At 39.2% G+C, this 21,114-nt stretch overlaps 1 protein-coding gene across 1 annotated transcript in view; it reads left to right on the forward strand.

The window, feature by feature from the left end:
- The window catches only part of LOC108529275 (contactin-associated protein-like 3), a 219,639-nt gene that overhangs the window by 80,781 nt on the left and 117,744 nt on the right, over nucleotides 1–21,114 (forward strand). The window contains 1 exon segment of the mRNA XM_017871463.1: nucleotides 16,242–16,389. Within this exon segment, the coding sequence (XP_017726952.1) occupies nucleotides 16,242–16,389 (148 nt within the window).

Here is a 21,114-nt window from a genome sequence, read left to right on the forward strand (position 1 = left end):
TGGTTGATTAATACATTTATTTTGTATGTCAACAAGAGTTATCTGACTTGCAAGCCTAAGAACCATATTTTGTTTTTTCTTTGTTATTCTCTGCTTAAAAACAAACAAACAATAAAAGAAAACAAACAGAAGGTCCTCAAAATGTAGACTTACAGTTGTGCACTGATGGAAACAAATGAAAAAGCAACACATTTATTTCCATATAATAAAACACAAACTGACATATTAAAAATGGGAAATTTTTTGTTTAATTACTTAGTTGGGTACATTTTATTTCTATTCCTTTGGGTGTCAGCTGAACATCTTTCCGGGAATTGATCTCCTGGGGAAAATCAGTCACTCTGGGGTCTCAGCTTTCTGGATTCCTGAGGATGGGCCCTACGCCTGACAGGGCAGAAACAAGGACAGAATGCGTCATGCTTACTTCAGTTTGCTTTTCAGATATATATTTATTTTTCTTTTCTCTCCAGTTCAACACTGAACTTTGTATGCATAGTGAGCGTTCATCTTGAATTTATTGTTAATTACACAGCTATCGTCATTTTGGTTTAGCAATATTGCCGACTCATTTAAATGCCAAGGAAAGCATTTTAATTTATTTACTAAAACTTCTAAAACAGCTTGAAAACACAGCTCGGTGGAGGTTAGCCATTTGATTTCAACAAATTTCAGATGTATATGTCTGGACTCTATTTAAATTAGTATTTTTTTCTAAATGCAAAATTGAAATTTCTTATAAATGCTCATCATTATTTTATATAACAATATCAAACTTCTGTGATAATAAACGTATTTCCCTTATTAACATAGTCTAAGATATATTTAAAAATTCTAATTTGATAAGAACATTTTGAATGGGGATAATTATCATTCACTGTTTCTGGATTGTTTCTCACCATTGAAATGAACAGCCATCCTGTTAGGAAAAACCCAAACTGAAGTTCTCAAAACTAGGTTTGGGGAGAATTATAACTGATTTGAGATTTAGTTGATAAATGCATCATTCCTGATTGGGAAATGATTAAATTTTCAGCAATTGGCACTTGGGCCCATTTAAAGTGATTTGAGATAGATTGTAACTGCAGTAATATTACAGGGGAAATGGAGTGTTTGTTCAAGACAGGTCTTGTTATTTTAACCAATTTTCCTTTTTTCTTGTGATCTGAACTTATTTCAAATTAGTTAGATGAGACATGGCATATGCTAATCGAGCAAAATTTAACGGTCAATGAAGATGTTAATACATTTCCTTGTTCACATTTTAAGCACATATTGCAAACACAATTAATATTCTCAATCTCAAAAACATTTACAGTCATCTCCCTGCAAGAGATTGGTTCCAGGATGCCCTCGGATACCAGAATCTGCTCATACTTAAGTCCCATAGTCAGCCCTTCTGATACAGAGGGTCAACTGTATTTATTGAAAAAAAAGGGACCCATTGATTATAACCCAAAAGTGGAAATGTGAAGGAAACCATCTTCCTTTAGTACAAAAGGCATGTTTGTGCCAGGTGAAATGACTGAATATAGGAACAATATTTAAAATAAGTTCTGTAGAACTCGCATATTACCTAACCTAGTTAAATATGGCTTATATGCCTCTGGTATTTGTTTTTTAGTCCAAGGCATTTTCCCTTTTTTTCCCTCTGATTACTTATCTTTCTTCTTTGTCATCAGTATTCACAGTATTGAAGCATCTCTTTCATTTCTTAGTCTATTTGATTTCCTCTAAAATGTCATTAGCATACTCTTTACATACTCAGACACGGTACTAATTGATTAAATAAGTTCCAAGAAATACATAAAATTAAGCAAATTATTACATTCAGAACAAATGAGAGACATTTAAAGTCATAAACCCCTACCAAACTTTAAATTTTCAGCAAACAGAAACTCTGTATGAATATGATTTTAATTAACAGTCACTTCGTTTTAAATAATCACGTCACTTACAGAGGTGTGATGTTAAGAGGTTTGGTTTTTGCATAATCGCTGTGGGAAGGTGAGTGCTCGCATGAAAAGCTCACCCAGCTGAACCCAGAGGATCCGTGCAGTGGGGAAACTGAACCTCTGTTCAATGTAGCCTTGCTGAGGAATATTGAAAGCTGTGACTAATCATAGGTACTAATGCCCTATTGGGACAACTGTAGATCCTGATAGAGAATTCTGAGGAACTTAACACCGGAGCAAGCCTGATACAGAAATATGTAAAACAGAACATCAGAGTAAGCTAACTGTAATTACTGGTGCAAACTGAACATCTGCTATTTTCTGAAGGTAGGATGATGTGTAACTGCAACGTTAATTCCATATAAATGGAGCTGAATATTCATGACAGCTTTGTAGCCACTTGCTGCCTATCTGCATACATTCAGGGTATTTGTTTTGCCCAATAATAAAATCAACTAATTCTGTATTTATGAATTGGCATGTTTCTTTGGGTATTGATTTCCCCCCTACAATTTGGTGATGAGGATGGGACTTCTTGAGTGGGTGCTTCTATTGGGTCAATTTGTGGGAAGATTTGTGGCCACTTTAAAAAGTCGTTTTATTGTGATCAAACACACTTTAACATAAAATGTGGCCTCTTGGATTAGTTAAGAGACCCCGACTGTTTGCTTAAAAGTCTCCCGTTATCTACTTTGGCTCAGCAGGATTGGGTTCCTGGGGAAAATTTCAAACCCTTACTACAAATTTGGAGTTGTTGTTGAGCAAGATGTGTAATATGGGCTCACAGGTCCCATATGATTCAGCATAGGTTTTAATGGCAGAAAAATAAGGGAAGTCCAGAATGTTGCTGGCAGGTCTGTCTCTTAGAAGGGTTATTTCGGCTGGGCCAGGTTTCCAAAAAAAAAAAAAAAAACAGATTATTTCACTCTGTTATGTTTAGAATGGGTAAACTTGTGAAAATTCTGCTTTGCAATGGCCAGAGAGAAGGCTTTTTTTTTTTTTTTTTTTTTTTTTGAGACGATCCCCTCCCAGGCTGGAGATAAACAAAAGAACAACCAAAAAGAATGAATTTGGAAACTGGAAGAACAGAGTAAGAAACTGAAAGCTCTTTTTCCTCCTCCAGCTTCAGATCCCTTCTCTGCTGTCGTTCCTTTTGTTTCCTCTGCTTCTCTTCACCCTTGTTTGCTCAATCTGGGATCTCAGAGGAGGGAGGTAATGGTCTCTTGGATGAATTGGAAACCTGGGATGAATTCCTTTTAGAAGGAGCCAATTGTTAGCTTTATTAGAATATCCTGATACTGGATGTCCTAGTTCTAATCCCATCTCTGTGATCCCCTCTAAACTGAGTATGAAAACATAACTAAGGATCTATAAATTATTCAGGAGAAAGATCAAAGAGTCAGAATTTGGGTAAGAGATTGCATCCTAGAATAAAGGTTTTGGGTTGCTGAATGGTTGGTTGCCTTAAAAACTTAGAAAAAATGGAGGGAGTCAAACTACTACGGTATAACAGGGACTGAAACTACAGTGCCGTACAAACCAACTTATTTTTCATTTCATGCTGAAAATCAGCCCTATTCCTTTGCAACTGCAGTGACGCAAACGCCAGAATCCGTATTTTCTTCCCCCACGTTGATATACTGAAGAGTTTTTTTTCTATTGCTCTGGGAAGATTCACACGAATTTGCAGAAGCATTCTGCAGCATTTTTTCAACATACAGCTACACACATGAGGATAGAAACTGGCTGCTGTGTGATCTGTTGCCTCTGGCTGACTTGCTCAACTAGTGGAACAGGTGTGATAGAGGCCAAATTGTAACCCCCTCATCAGGGAGTGCCATGGCCTCAGGAAACCAGCCATCCACCTCTTTCCATAACTCAGTGTGAGGGACTGCTGGTGGTAGTCCTTGGAGCCTCTCTGCATATGGTGACCTCTAGCAGTGCTACAATAATGCACTCAAGAGGCAAGTGTGTCCCTGTTGCTTTTCATCAGCAGTGCACTGAAGCAGTTTCTAAATTTGGGGGGCTCAATCCAAGGGAAGATCAGAATATATCTTTGGTCCTCTACCTTTTATAGCGGCTTTGTTGCCAGGAATTTCCCTGCCAGCAATTGCCAGGAGAAAAAATAGATGGCAAGGGCGGACAATTGGTGCCAACAATCCATTTTGGGAAAATGTGGGGAAGAACTTAAGACTGCTGCTGTGTTAGCTGCCCAGTTAGAATTATTCACAGAGGAGACAGACTTTATTGTGAGCCAACAACAAATAAAAAGGAATGCTCTAATGGAAAGTTGATGTATCACTGTTGTAAGAAACCAGGATATTCAAAAGGGGGATGCTGAAGAAATTAAGGAAGATGCAAAGGATTCAACCTGAGTCTGAAGCTTTATTATCTTCTCTAGGAGGTTTTTCTCCTGAGAAACTAGATGAGAAATAATTGGCAAACGGTGCAAACTAGTGTGCAAAACTGACATAATGAGGAAACCTTTGAGTTGGGAAGCAGAGACCTTTCTGTGTCTGTTTCTTTTCCCATCTTAATCTTTTCATGTTCCTTTTTGTGTATGTGTATGTGTGTGTGTGTGCGCGTGTGTGTGTGTGTGTGAACTCTGGATCCATGTATTCTGTAATGTCTTCTGACCTTTTTTTTTTTGTTTTAATGTTTTGGGTATCTCTGGACAACCTTGTATCTGTTCTTGCTGCTCTGAAATTACTCTGCAAATAGATCCTTTGTAAAAGAAACATGCTTTTATCTAGTCTCCTGATGCACCTAGCTATTTGTTGGAAAGGGACTCACTGTGTAAACTAATGCCCCCTACCCATTCTGTATTCTAGGTGAAATTATTTTGGAGCCCTGGGAGACAAGGCACCTGATACGGTAAAGATGTGCCTTCTGAAACCAATAGGGACAGTAGGGAGTGGCAATCTCACCTTACACTAGAATAGATCAAGAAATTCACAAGAAGTAGATCCATTTTTCTGGATCCCAGTAACAAATATTTTAGTAAAATATATCAATCCTATAATTAAATAGCTTACAACATGGAATAGCTCAATTACAAGAAGTAGAATCTATATATTTTTTAATTAGGAAAATGAACTGTAATAAGGGGCATTCACTTTGTAATACTTCTATATTACCTGTGAAAAAGGAAGGAAAATTTGACAGGGAAGGTGGACCTGTTCATGGATTTGTACAGGATCTTATAGAAATAAATATGTTTGTGATTCTTCTGGTACCTGTGCTTGTGCTACCTGACCTTCCTACTATTTTAATTACAATACCTATATCAACTACATATTTTTCTGCATTAGACTTTTGTCCAGGTTTGTTTCTGTACCTTTAAATGAGAAATCAGGGTTCGTCTTTACATTTACCTATGGCAGCTTTCAGTATTTGTGGCAATGGATTCCTCAAGATTTAGAGATTCACCTACTATATTCTCTAGATATTTACTGTTCAAGAGAACTTAAAGTAATTTTCCTCACCTTAGAGTTTCATGCTAATTCAATATGCAGATGAATCATTGATAGCTGCTGACACCTTGCATGTGATAAGAAGAAAATGTAACTTTGCTACAAATTTTTAGCTTCCTAAGCATATAAAACATCCCTAGATAAATAGCAATAGTGTCAAACTGAACTCAAGTATTTGGGACATTTATGACTGGCCAATAAAAAACAGTCCCATCCTGGAGTCAGCCTGTTTTACAAATTAAGCCACCCATCATTAAAAATCAAGTTTGCCAGTTTTGGGGGTTGGTTGGGAATTGCAGTCAGGGGTCCCTGCCTGTTCTGAAAAGGTGAAGCCTCTCACTGAGATGTTACATCAAACATCACCAGCACCTTTACTGGGGTCACGTTAGCAGTGGCAGATCCGTACAGGTCTGCAGCAACCTCAGTTCTTGCTACGTCAGAGGAAGGAATTCAACCGAGGAGCTTAAGGCAGAGGGAGAGACTGAGGCAGAGACTCAGAGAAGGAGTGAATGTTTATTAAAAAGTTTTAGAACAGGAACCAAAGGAAGTCAAGTACATTTGGAAGAGGGCCAAGCCGGCGACCTGAGAGATTCAAGTGCACGGTTTGCCCTTTGACTTGGGGTTTTATACATTGGCATTCCACATGCACAGTGGCCTGTCAGCACTTGGGAGGGGACATAGGCATAGTGTGTTCACTGGAATTGTATGCATGTTCCTAGAAGGAGGTCATATACCAGTTAAACTCTGCCATTTTCCTCTTAGTGCGCATGCTTGAGCCACTCACCTGGCTCCTGAGATCACATCGGGAAGCTTCTGATCACCAGTTTCAGGTGTTTCTATCTATTGCGAGACTGCCTTTCCCTGGCACTGGCTACAACCAATTACTGTTTTGGAGAGACGGTGTAACAACTGCCTGACCATCACCTGATGGTTGCCTGAAATTCCTGGGGTTGAGGGGTCCTCTTCTTCTCTGCTCATGTCTGACTAACTACTGTAACAGAAGAAGCTGAAAAGCCTCTCAAACCCTTTAAGGAGCTATTGTCTCCCCACATGTATTCATAATTCCAGTGAACTATTCTACTCTTTCCATCTGGAGAACAAAGGAATTGCTAGTGTGTGCTTCCTCAGAACCTAGGCCCTGACTGTAGACCTACTGGTTATTCTCCTGTCTTGTTGGATTCTGTTGTTCTGTGTATGCCAGGCTTTCTACAAGCCACAGTAGCTCTTCTGATTGTGCAGCTGCCCAATGGGTTCCTCTTGCTGGCTGCCAAAAAAAAAAAAAAAAAACATGGTATTTGCGTATTTGCAGTACAGAAAGGGTTTAAATTAACCCAAGGTCGGCCACACCACCTTGGAGATGAAGTTATTAGTCAAGTCAGTCTCATCGAAGGCTCATCGGTTGGGGGTTTTCCAAAGGTAGTTTGGGTGAAGGGCTGGGGGTGGCTAGGCAATGCGTGCTTGCTGCTGATTGGTTGGGGGTGTAATCATAGGGGTGTGGGAAATGATTCTCCTGCATACTGAGTTACTTCTGGGTGGGGCCACAGGAGTGGTTGGCGGGTCCAGGTGGAGCCATCGGTAGTCAGACACGCAAAAAACCTGAAAAGATACCTCAAAAGGCTAATCTTAGATTCTACGATACTGATGTTATCTGCTGGAATTAATGAGGAAGTTGCATATCTCGTGACCTCTGGACAAATGGCTAGCAATCATTTATGTCTACATTTTAGCAGAATTTAGGCTCCTCTGTTCTCCTAGCCTGGTGGTCTGTCATTAGCTTTAGTTTTGGGGAAGGGCTGTTATCATTTAAACTATAGACTAAAGGTCTCCCACGGTTGGCTTGCCTAAGGCCAGGAAGGATTAAAGGCAGCTTGAAGGTCAAGGGCAAGAGGGGAGTTAACTAGATCAGGTCTCCCCACTGCCATAATTTTGTCACTGTTAGAATTTGTGCAAAGGCAGTTTCAATTTCACTGTTAGAATTCGTGCAAAGGCAGTTTCAAAGTGCAACTTTGACCCTAGGACATTGAACTTCCATGTACCTCATGTTGTTGCTGCTGTTTTACAAATTCATAGACAAAATTTTTAGTGCACTGCGAGATAAGCTACGAGCAAGTCCTGTTATCTAATACTAATGTTATTCTAGGCAGGTGGCACCTTTTGAGTCTAGTTACTCTGTTTGCAGATCCTAACCAAATAGGAGAATGTGACTGCCTCATAGTCACAGAAAATACTCAACCTGGGCCTGACTCATTCAGTATTCTTATTCCCACTGCTGGCAATATTGTTCATTGATGGATCTTGTGTGAGAGAGAGACAGGGATATAAAATTGCATCTTATGCAGTAGATATTTTGTAGGTAGACATGGCTTTTTCTTAGAACATATTATAAATGATTACAAATGTAAAACTATGGTGAAATAATTTTGTTTGCTTTTCAAATGATTTTGTTGCTAAAACTAAAATTAAAATAGCGAACAAGTATCCTAAATGTTTTTGAAACTATCATCATAGCGATTCTCAGACTATCAAGACTATGAACTATTTTCCATAATGGCACACTGATCATAACAATCATAACCATTTGTATGTGCATATCCAACATCTAATATTCAGGGATAAGGTCATATGGAACATCCAGTTTAATGCTCACAGATTCTTACGTGAAAAAATATGTATTTGGTCATAGTTAAAATGGACAAAATAAGTGAGTCTATCTGACGGTCAGAGAGTAAATATGTCAAACAAACAAATGATTACAGTTTTCAGTTAGAATAACAAAAGCACTTAGATCGTTGATTTAGTAATAGTGATTCCCTAGCTAATTTTTTCGTCTGTGCAGGTTGATTCTCAGGGATGAAAAAGTGTGAAAACATTCCAATTAAGTAAATCGCTCTGCAGTTGGTGGGAAGTACTAAGTAATTACTTGTGGTGAGTCCAGAGATGAAGATGGAGTGGGCATCTCTGAGTCACCCAGGCAAAGGAAGACAGGTGCTGCTCCTCACAGCGGAACAAGGAGCTGGGTTTAGAGAGACTGGGTAGAATATAGCATTAGGAAGACTAACTCTAACAATCAAGTCAATGCACCAGTATTTGCCTGGAACCAACTATGCATTAAACACTGGTAAATACTGGGAGGGTTGAGAAAAAGGTGCAGATCTTGGGGAACCTAGCATAAAATTCAACACAGCAGACATTTATTCTCCTTGAAGAATTCCTGGTTTTGCAACAGTGCCTACCGTGTCCCGGAACTAGGCTGGTTGTTGAAAGTCTCTGAGAAACCAGAGATGGCACCAGCATAATACCCTGAACTTTTATAAAGCACAAAGGTTTATAATTAGAATAAGGGAATCCTGAGAGCAAGAATACATGCTGATCGATCTCACACAGGAAATTTGTCCCAGATCCAAGTCAAATGACAAGTTAGATGAATTACCTGCTTTTAAAAAAGGTACTGTAACATTTAGTGTGATCATTTAAAGTCAATAGCAATATCTCAGTAAGAAGCCCTGTTAAGCTGCGATATGTTTAGTTATATGCACTATATACAAAGAGCTAAGTGGCCAGTTCTGCTCTCCTCATTATCTAGATTATTTTAAAAATTTCGTTTAAGTTAATCTTGATTCATATTTTGGATTGCTTTATGTTTCTGAATGATCATTTCCTCACAGTTACCAGTAGTGAGCAAACACAAGGAAACATTTATTTGTCTTTCTTAAACATGCACTACACTTTGTTTTTCTCTTTTTGACTTATGATTCAAACATGGTAAATTAATTTATTTTATTTTAAAAAATGATAGGGTGCTCAGGTATCAAACTTCATTTTTCAGTGATTATATATATTTAATTAAAGATATGCATAAGTGTATATACACATACTTTTTTTTCAGTAAGGTACTCTTGCTGTCATTAATTATTCATTGATTTGTCCCTCTAACAATTATTTTTGTCTAAACTCACTATTTCAGGCCATGCTTTTTTAGTGCTAGAGAAAACTTTAGATTCCATAGTATTCTTTTTTTTTTTGAGATGGAGTCTCACTCTGTCACCCAGGCTGGAGTGCAGTGGTGCAATCTCGGCTCACTGCAACCTCCACCTCCCCGGTTCAAGTGATTCTCCTGCCTCAGCCTCCTGAGTAGCTGGGACTACAGAGGCACGCCACCATGCTCAGCTAAATTTTGTATTTTTGTTTTTTTAGTAGAGATGGGGTGTCACCATATTGGTCAGGCTGGTCTCGAACTCCTGCCCTCACGTGATCCACCTGCCTCAGCCTCCCAAAGTGCTGGGATTACAGGCGTGAGCCACCGCGCCCAGCACCATAGTTGTTTGTAGCATGCTTTCCAGCTAAAGTGAAGCCTCAGGTGACATACCATTGCTCTCCCAGCTAATTAATGAAAAAGCTGGAGCCATCACCCACATTTCTTAATTCCTACTTCAGTTCATTTAATAATGCTAGAAAAAGGCAGAGTCACACTTATTTGTGTTAACAAACATTGTATTCTAATGGTTAGTAAAATACTAATGCATTCATGAGCACTTTAAAATAATTAAGGGCAATTGTTCACATAGACACTTATCGATCCTAATTTAAATAAGAAGCAGTTTTGAATGTTACACCATTGTCTGTCATCTTCTGAAAATAGCAGGGACAAAAGCAGTATCATCCTTGCCTAATGTCATCTGCTAGTGAGGGGATGTAGACCTAAGGGATTTAGTTGAGTCCAGCTGAGAATCACAGGAGAAGGTCCATAGATTCATCCTTGCTTTCAAAGAGTAGCATTGTGAGAATGACTAAGAGGAAATACCACTTAGTATTAACAGATAGCAATAAGCAGTGTTTCCTACTAATTGATTATTTACCGTATGCTAGTCCTATGCTAAGAGCTTTAGAGATACATGAGACTCTTGTGAGTCCCGATCATCATTCTCTCCAATGTTCAGAGGAGAAGGTTCTGCGTGTTTGAGTATCTTACCCACAGTCACAGAACCAGTACATGTTGGGACTTGGTCTCAGACCCAGGTCTCTCCAGCTTTGCAGCCTGTGTTCATCACATGATGTATCACTTACAGGCAACTCCACAACTGAGCTCAAGTCTTTGACAATCGCAGGAGCCAGCATCCTGCTGGAGCCATGGCCTCCAGTCCTGTCTGTGTCCATGGGTGGGCTCTGTGGCAGCCCCAGGTCCCACTTGCCGGGAGTCCTTTCTTCACCCAGGGGCATCCTGAGAACAGAGAGGTTGAGGGGGCAGCAGCGGAGGTTAACAGCTCTTCAGCAGGCACTGGGTCCACATGCTGGAGCCACTTTTTTGTTTATTTATTGTATTTAGACATCAGACGCCAGGGTTCCCACGAGTCACCTTCCTCAGTGAGAGATCATGGAGGGGCGGCCAGTCCGGTCTGCATAAGGCCCTGCTCTTGTCTTGATGTTCATTTATTCATGAATTGTATTTTTTATACGTGGTTCACATTTTCCCAGTCCAGTAGGTTTTATTTGTACATATTCTTTTAAAAATTATAATTCTTTTGTTCACACAAATTTACACTTACATATATTGTTTTATATCTTTCATTTTGCTTTTTACTGATGAATTCTTTGCATAAATAGAATTGTACTAGTCATACTAAGGTGATAAAGATAATCTGCTAATTTTTAATCATCTATAGAAACATTTTAATTGCTTCATAAAATATTAGGGCATATGTCATGGTAATTATATTAATGCTCTATACTTAGAGTTAATACAATTTCTTCATACAACACTTATAATTAACAAAGTGTCTTAATCAAATAATCTTGTTAACAGGCATCACAGGGAGCAGCTTAACAATATCTTTCATTTGTATAGTTCCTTAGAATTTTCAAGTCACCTACAGAAACATCTTCCAACAAGCTATAATTGGGCAAAGCAGTTAGTATTATTCCCATGTTACTTATAAAGAAGCTGAGATTACAAACACTAAAATTTGTGTCCAATATCAGCACAGTCTGGCCATTAAGGAAACAGAATTAGAACTCAAGGACTCACGGGCACTTTCTTACCCCACACACAGACAGCTTAAAATAATAACAGCGTATTAAAATAAGAATCTCTTGTAGTACATTTGAGTGTTTGGGAAACTAATAATAAACTGAAGCTGCTGAAGAATCTATTTCCTTTAGACCAAGCTTTCTTATTTTTTTATTTTTATTTTATTATACTTTAATTCCAAGGTAGCATGTGTAACGTGCAGGTTGTTACATAGTACTATCTGTGTGCCATGTTGATGTGCTGCAACCCCATGCAAACTCGTCAGCCACCCCATCAACTCCGCATTACAATCAAGGTATCACTCCCAATGCAATCCCTCCCCCCTCCCCCCTCACCCGTGGATAGGCCCGGTGTGTGATTTCCCTTCCTCGAGTCGCGGTGATGCTCATTGTTTCAGTCCCACCGAGATGAGTGCGACATGCGGTGTTTGATCCAAAGGATCTTAGAATGCATTGCTGCTATAAAGACACATGGCACCACGTATGTTTATTGCGGCACTACACAATACAAAGACTTGGAATCAAAGCGCCAAATGGTCCATCAGTGACAGACCTGGATTAAGAAAATTGGCACATATGTATCCATGGAATACTATGCAGCCATAAAAAAGATGAGGTTTGAGTCCTTTGTAGGACATGAGCAACTGGAACACATCATCATCTCTTAGAAAGCTTTTCTGACATCTTTGTGAGCACTAACTGAATTGAGGCGTGAAATTGCATAGGACAGTGGTAGCCCTATGCATAGTAGAGATTTAATGCTTATTTTAAAATTCAGTATCTCTTAATTTAAAATAAAGATTTGATGATAAAAATCCACTAAAACAGATATTGCAAAATGACACATTTGGAAAAATAAATTTCTAACAGTCTTCTTAAAAATAATTGTTGATGAGTCTTAAACATTGACAGATTTTTTTCTGCTGATGGCTGTCAATCTGGGTATTTCATACTCAACCGCAAGTATCCATGTGCTTAACATTTTGCAGACCAGGATATCACATGAGCAGCATCACTGACTGTGACTGTTAGATTTAGCTAATGTGACCGCTAAAAATCAAAGTAGAGTGTTGAAAATTTTTCAGTAATGTCATTAATTCCTAAATTACTTATGAAACCTATTTCCAGCATGTGAGTGGACTCCAAGCCACAGGTTTCAGTCACTTTCACGTATACCTAGGGAACATGTTATGGAAACTGATCATTTTATCTGAAAATCTTCATTTTTGATTACTTAATGTAATACTTAGCTAGAATGCCCTCAAAGACAGAGAATCCACATCAAACTTAAGTGACTGTCTTTCAGTAAGATGGAGCTTTCATACATGAACACACCACACACACACACACACACACACAAATTGCAGAGGAATGCTGTAAAAAAAAATGATTTATAATCTTACAAATACATTATATACATTAACTAGTTTAATTCTTACCAAGATTGCCAGATAGATACAATTTTTCTACTTTACAAAGAAAGATGATCATTTCTCCCAAGGTCACACGCCTGCTAAGACAGAAAAGAATTTGAAGGACTATGGCTTCCAAAAACCCTTCTCTATACCCTCTCCACAGAGCTGTAACTTCTGTTATTTATGTCTAAAATGAAGATGTAAGCCTCTGCAGAATTGTTCAAGGTTGCATATGTCTATAAAAGCTGGCTTATCCTTCTGGAAGCTTCGTTTTTCCATCTTAATAAAACAAAGCAGGAATAGGCCTTTGTGTTCGCCAATTCTTCCTATCCGTAGTGGTCATGTGCTCACCTGTGAATTCATGTCTGCTCTGGAAACTGTCAAAGCAAACTTTGAATATAATGAATAAGAGACTTCACTGCATATTTTTAAGACACACATTATTTTATTGTTATAGATAAGGTTATTTCAATAATAAGCCCTGAATGTTATGACAGTGAAATGCTAGTAGAACTCTTTCCTGCCCAAAATGTATTCTCTTTAATTTCTCTATCTTTAAAGAACAATGGTTTGTTTGTTTGGTATCCCATAAAGCTGGTTATAATTCTATATAAGATATTAATAATGTGATTTCTCAAATTTCAAATGCATTAATGTCATCATATATACTTTTAAATATATTTTAGTCATACGTAATAAATGTTTGATTTTTTATTGATATGTCTGAAGTCGCAAAGTATGTTTCTCATCTGCCTTATTCATAAACTATTAGATAATGTCTAAAGTTGCTTAAATGTTAATCTATTTTAATTAAGCAAAAATTGACATTAAATTTTATTTTGCTACTTGATGCTATTATCACATCACTCAGAAGTATATTTTCCAGAGTTTATACTTAGAAACAAATTGAGAAAGAAATAACATTTGGCATATAAAGGTGAAAAAAATTCTGTTTTGATAGGGTTCCTTTGAAAGGTTTTATTGTATTGTTTTACTGAAGTTTACGAAGTTTATTCAGCTATGGAAAAATGTGATTTTAATTCTGCAACTGAATTTTAACATTGGAGTCAAAATGCTCATAGGATCTGATGTTCCTGTATTAGTTTGGCTGTATGTCTTAGATGTTAAACTCAAATTAGAACCCAAATAAAAGGATTCAGAGTCTGATGGATCAACCATCTCTACCAACCATGCCAACAGTGACCAGCCTGGGTCACAATCACGGCAGCCACCTCCACACAGGTGGTGGGCTGATTGATTTCCAGGTGTTATCTCAATTAGTGCTCCAGTCCTTCAAGATCAATTTTACCGATGAAGAAACTGCAGCTTGCAGCAGAGAGTAACAGGGTTGGAGGTGGTGGAGCTGGGATATGGCTTCTTTTATATAGGTCAGCCTGGGCTGCCCAGACAGAAGGTTGTGAGTGCAGAGGGTATGCAGATATTTTACCTGAAGTTGGTATAGCGATTGTTAACTCAAAAAATGTTGATGTACATGACCCTTTAGTTGGAACAAAAGTGAAATGATTATCTCTGGCTGGGCATGGTGGCTCAATGACTGTAATCCCAGCATTTTGGGAGGTTCAGGTGGGCAAATTACTTGAGGCTGGGAGTTTGAAACCAGCCTGGCCAACATGGCGAAACCCCGTCTCTACTAAAAATACAAAAATTAGCCAGGTGTCATGACGTGCTCCTGTAATGCCAGCTACTGGGGAGGCTGAGGCATGAGAATTGCTTGAATCTGGGAGGCAGAGGTTGCAGTGAGCCAAGATCGTGCCACTACATTCCAGCCTGGAAGACAAAGTGAGACCCTGTCTCAAAAAAAAAAAAAAAAAAAAAAAGGGAAACGATTATCTCGGAATTGGCATGAATTAGCAATAGATGAACTATTACCAACTCTGACATCTACACTAGCATTTAAAATTGACCACATTCACTAAGGCATTTCCTATATTTTTATTTCCGTGTGTTTATACCCAGGGAGACCCATTGGTGGTCTGATACGAGGCAGGCTGATCTTCATTCTCTTTGTTTTGTTGTTAAACCTGGTACATTGTTTTTTTGTTTTTGTTTTTGTTTTTGTTTTTTTCTTTTCTTTTCTTTTCTTTTTGAGATGGAGTCTCGCACTGTCGCCCAGGCTAGAGTGCTGTGGTGGGATCTCGGCTCACTGCAAGCTCCACCTCCCGGGTTCACACCATTCTCCTGCCTCAGCCTCATGAGTAGCTGGGACTACAGATGCCCGCCACCATACCCAGCTAATTTTTTTTTGTATTTTTAGTAGAGACAGGGTTTCACCGTGTCAGCCAGGATGGTCTAGATCTCCTGACCTCATGATCCGCCCGACTCAGCCCCCAAAGTGCAGAGATTACAGGCGTGAGGAAATGTGCCCGGCCCTAAGCCTGCTACATTCTTTAGTAAAGCAAAATAATTAGGTAGGAAACATTCTTGATTCTTGGTTGAACTAACTGCTGGCCTGTGCCATACATAGATATTAACTATGTGCCCCAGTCATGTTAGGTGACAGCACTTCTAGTGCAAAAGAGCATTAACCCTTTCCTTGTTCTCACACATGCCATATTCTTAAAAATCTGAAAACAATGAAAAAATACCAAAAACAACTTTGTTTGCTTGCACTCTGATCCTTCCCTATGTTCAGATAGCAAGATGGAGTGAAGAGTGAAAGCACGCCCCTTTGCCCTGGAGCAGATAGTGGTAGTGTGCTCCTGTTGACACTCCCGGGAAGCAGGCCACAGGTGCGTGGAGCTGTGTTCGCTGTGAAGTGGATTCAGCCTGATAACATGGAATGAATGCTGCCATTGAAATAAAAGCCAGATGTAATCCTGCCCACACTCTGTGATAGCTGTCCTACCTCCAGAGAGTCCTTTCTTCTTCCTAGACTGTAGTTTCTCATTTACAAATTAAGGGTGTGGGGCTGGAATCATGTCCAGGTCCCTTCCAACTATCTCACTGCAGATTCCAGCATTCTCACTGCAGCTCCTTTGCGTGTGACCATGGTGCTTGATTGCCCTGCTATGTCATGTGGCTTTTGTGAGCATCTTTACCACTTGATTAGGGAGGAATTTGTGAGATAGCATTTTAGAAAAGTGAACTTCATGGAGGTCACCATGTTTATAGTCATTTTAATGGTGTGGATGAAATTTAAGCTACCTTGTAAATAAAGAAAACTTAGACAATGGTGACTAATCCAGGGACTGGAGAGGTTGTCACATCCTTGTTAACCATTAGCAGTGTTTCCTTTAAAACAACAGCTTTTTGCATATGAGCAAAGCGAGCGTACATTGCTCATTGCCATGAGAGGTGACGACATGAAGATGGTACGTCCTGCAGATACATTGATCCCTTTCTCTGTTTTCTCCTAGGGTTTTCCAGGAAACACAAACGCAGACAGTGTGGTGCACTACAGACTCCAACCTCCCTTTGAAGCCAGGTTCCTGCGCTTTCTCCCTTTAGCCTGGAACCCCAGGGGCAGGATTGGGATGCGGATCGAAGTGTACGGATGTGCATATAGTAAGTGGCCTTTATTCCCTGTGTGAAATCAAGGTCAGCATGAGATTCTGTCAAAGCCAAACTGTGAAAGCCAATGTTGGCATGAAATGTTGAACTTGACTTTTTCTGTCTTTTTAAATAGCTGGGCAAGTAGAACTGGTTTTTATGGAAAGCCTCTAGTGTCTTCTCATGACAATATGGACTTTAGTTACTGTCTTTTATAGTTGAATTTAGAGGTGGACATGAAATGAAACTTACCTGTCTTTAAATTCCCAGAGTTTAGCAAAGTACTTGCAATATGGTAGGCATCTCATCAAACTAATACAATTCAAACTAACAACAGATGATGCTATTTTTCTGAAGCTGAGATGATACCCTGTCTGGGAAAACAGGAGTGGTACTGGGGGCAGTGGGGTGATTTCTCGCAATCTCTTAGTTCTCTGTTTTTCTCTACTAACATTCTCTTTTGCACACCGTGCTGTTGCTTCACTTGATCTTCACTTGGTGGGAGCCTGTGTTTAGTCAGCCTCTTTTCTCATCTATCCCTTGTTGTAAAAGTGGAAAGGATGGAGCCGACATGAATATAACACAAACAAAAAGCAGGCAGTGAAAGTATTTGGTGGTACTCAGTGACACAGTTGCCACTTGATGTTCTAGAACATACTTGTATTCTTTCTTTACATTATCATAAAAATGCTTTAAAATTATTGTCAAAATGGAATAAAATTTAAAAATACTCCTGTATAAAACTGGAGAACAAGTCAAAGAGTAGCCTGGATGGAAATGTCTTAAGTGGCTTCATCTTGGGTCAGGCCGGACGTTCATATCACACCATTTACACACAGTCACTCCCATTCTCTGCCTAGTCACAGCTTTAGCCCTGAAGAATATTAATTTTCTAAAGCATGATAACAACATCTGTCATTCATGCAGCATTTAGTGTTTCGGATACTATTATTTCTGTTTTATTATTAACCCATGTACAACCCAGTTAATTTCCTAACTCTGCCTCTGTTTTTTAGTGTTTACATTTCTACAGGGCTAAATGTAATGATTTTGCTTTACCAACAGTCTTTTTTCTTCCACTTATTGTTCATTTCCTTATATCCCTGTTTTTTTTCTGGGACCTACAACTATACTGTCGGTTTCAATGGCTGAGATGTCTGATATTTAGAATTTCTCTTGGATGCTATGAAATTACCTTCTCCTCTCATTACTCTGAAACAACTTCAAGTTTACTGACTTCAAAGTAGAACATGCTCTTTGATGGGATTTGCCATTAGCTTGATGTTCCTTCATGAAGAGATATTACTCCAGTTCCTTGGGCGGGAGGTTGGTACCAGGAAGATCAAAGCCCCTTAACTGATTCCAGAAAGGGCCAGTGGGCGGTGCAGCTGCCATGCAATCTGCTGGCACCATTAACTTCTGTAAACATATGCTGTTGGCCATAAGGGACGACTAGTAAAAAAAACCCAAACATGCAGACAGATAATATATGACCGCTGCTAACTAACTAAAAGTAATTATTTAGAACAAGTGGACATCTATGTTGTCTTTTTTTCCTTAGAAGAATACTTGTTCAAGTATGGTAATTTTATTTTTATTATTGACAGTAATATAATCCTTTAGGACTTAATGTTAATAATGGTAGTTTCAGTATTTTCATTTGCATTTCCACTGCCCTGTTTGTTTTCTAGAATGTTGCTTATAATGACTTATAATATCCCTGCCACGCAGCATCTCTTCCCATTTATCTAGTTATGTATTTATCAATTTATTTTTATTTTAAGAGGCAAGTTCTCACTGTGTTGCCCAGGCTGGAGTGCAGTGGCTACAGGCACAGTCCCACTGCTGATCAGCTCGGGAGTCTTCACCTGCTTCATTTGGGAGCTGGGCTAGTTCACTCCTCCTTAAGCAACTTGGTGGTCCTCTGCTTGGAGAGATCACTATTTGTTACTAAAATTTGTTCAGACACCTGATCGTCATAGTGTACCCCTGGGCCCCATGGATCCTCCCACCTCAGCCTCCTGAATAGCTGGGACTGCCTAGCCCGAGTTATATTAGCTTTTCTACACTTCATTTGCAATGATAGATTCATTATTCCTTTAAACTGTGTGTGTTTTCACAGACTTCTGGCTTAGTCTATGAATGCATCTCTATTTCCACTTCTAGCCTGGGGAGAGGTTGTAGGTTCTCCCAGAGTTGCTGCTCAAGTGCAGAATAAAGCCATGAGCACAGATGGCCTCGGGCCCTTCTTGACACCTCTACTCTCCTGGTTTTCCATGCACCTTTGCATGCTACTCTTCCTGCCACTCCTTAAAGGCTAACATTATCCACAGATTGGTTCTAGGTCTTCTGTCCTGCTCCCAGGCTCTCTCTGAGCCTTTTATCCACTTCCATGAGTTTTCAGTAGCATTTACACACTGGCTGATAACTTCCAAATATGTATCTGCAACCCAGCTCCAACCTCTGGTACCAACCTCTCTTCACTGGCCCTGTGAACACTTAAAACTCAGTTGTCTGTCTTCTCATTTTCCATTGTCTTCCATCTTATAAAACGATACCAACAGCCACCTTTTGACTGAAACCCGATTCTGTCTCCTAAATGTTTTGAATTTCTCTCTTTCCCTCCAGCTTAGCCTAAATGAGCACCAGCCTCCTAAATCAGCTGTTCGTCTCTGGTCTTGACCTTTCCAGTTTTTAGTCCACACAATAATCAGGATGATTCCTGTGTGGAAAAACACGCACATTTGATTGTTCAAAGATGCTTAAAGCCACACCCAAGACCCTAGGACTGTTTCCCAGTGTACTTAGAAAAATAAATTCCCTATGCTCTACTGCCTGTCCAGGCCTTCAAGGGCATCTCTCAAGAACAAAAGGGAACTCCCAGATTCTTATGCCAGAACTCTGTGAGTCCTTGACGCATCTGTCTCCCTTGCCCTCCATGTCCAGTGAATCACGAAATTCTGTATTCTTCCTCCACATTACACCTTGCATGATTTCAGCTCTCTCCAGCTCTACTACCGACTTAATCTAAACTTGGTGTCCCACGGAATATGGAAATTGCCTTCCAAGCTTAGGTGATTCTGTGTCTGCTCATAGCTGACATACTACATTATATTCTCCACACTGCAACTCAAGTTACCTTTTAAAAATGCTGAACTAATACAATTATGTCCCTGTTTAATACCATCAGTGGCTTTCCATTGTTCCTAAAATAACATCCAGACTCCCAGCAAGGCCTGGAGGAGCTTGTCCCTGGATAACTCTCCAGTGCCACCTCTTGCTGTCATCACCTGCTACCTGTCCACTGTCAATTGTATCAAGCTTCTTACTGACTCAAAGCCTTTACGCCTGTGGTCTCCCCTGCTTGAAATGCTCCTTCCTCATGTTCTCAACTGGGTATTTACTCCTCCTCCTTTGGATCTTAGTTTAAATGATGCTTCCTAGGCCGTCACTCTAAATTTGGTTCCTCATTATAACTTCCCAGGAAGCCTATAATATGACTTCATGTGCTATAGTCACATTTTATAATGTATCTGTATTTGTCTTATTTGAGGCCTAATTTCCTTTTTCCTCATTAGACTGCAGGCTACACCAGGGTAAGGTACATTCATTGCTGTAACATTAGCAACTAATACAGAGCCAGGAACGTACTAAGTGCACCATAGCTTTGCATTGAGTGAATGAATGAATGAAGCAATTCAGAAAAAAAAGTCTGATAGATGATAAAATCTGAATCATGAATCCAAATTTCAGATATTTATTTCTCTCTTATACTAGCCATCCAGGTAAGGCAGGTATCTTGGAGATTATATTGTTATAAAGTGTAGTATTAAAAATTCTAACTCTAGTAAAAATAGCAAATATAAGATTTTGCAGTTATGTTTCCATTCTTCCATCTGATATTTGATGCATCTTTATGTAGTAGGAAGGCAGTTATTAACACACAGATATTCCAAGTGAGCAATCTGAGAAGACACCAAGGGCCGGCAGTGCAGGAGCTACAAATAATACCAGAGACAGGGAGCGGACTCCAGTCCTCTGACTATCAATTCCATGTTCTTGATGGGTAATAACTGCCGAGGTTTTATAAAGGATAATTATATTGATACTTGTTTTGACATCTTGCTACACTGATTGATGGCAGCAGCAGCTTTTCTCCTTTCAGAGAGACGGCATCAAGCCGCATTGTATTGTATTGTATTTAAACATTTAGTGTTTGATTCTGTGCCTTCCTCCTTTTTATCGTGCCACCTTTAATTATCCTCAGCTTCAGAGTTCTTTAAATCACTCCCCTTTCTTTGATATTAATGAAAAACTAGAACAGCCCTCTTCGTGTTGTTTTCTCAAGTGGTTAGTATCCTTTCCATCTCTCTAATTCCCAGTCCACTAGTGCAGATTTTAAGGGCTTACATTCCACTCCATCCTACTGTGTTAGTATTTTCACTAGGTAATACTCAAACATGACTTTTGTCTGATTCACGTTTCTGTTAAATTGAGATTGGGCTTCTATCCTTTGTAAGTCAGGGGCAATAATTCATGAAGAAAGTATTATTGAAGGTTAACTTCATAAATAACCAAGAAGAGCTTGGTTAACCACTTTTTTGTCCCTTAATGGTGGAAAATTTGATAGGGGAGGGCATCTGGGAGTGGTGGATTCTTTTCTAAAATGTTAATACTTGGAGTACAGCCCAGATAATTAACAGAATTCTTTTTTTTTTTTTTTAAAAAAACATAGACTTT

This window comes from Rhinopithecus bieti, unplaced genomic scaffold (assembly GCF_001698545.2).
Source record: "Rhinopithecus bieti isolate Rb0 unplaced genomic scaffold, ASM169854v2 scaffold_6063, whole genome shotgun sequence".
Lineage (NCBI taxonomy): Eukaryota > Metazoa > Chordata > Mammalia > Primates > Cercopithecidae > Rhinopithecus > Rhinopithecus bieti.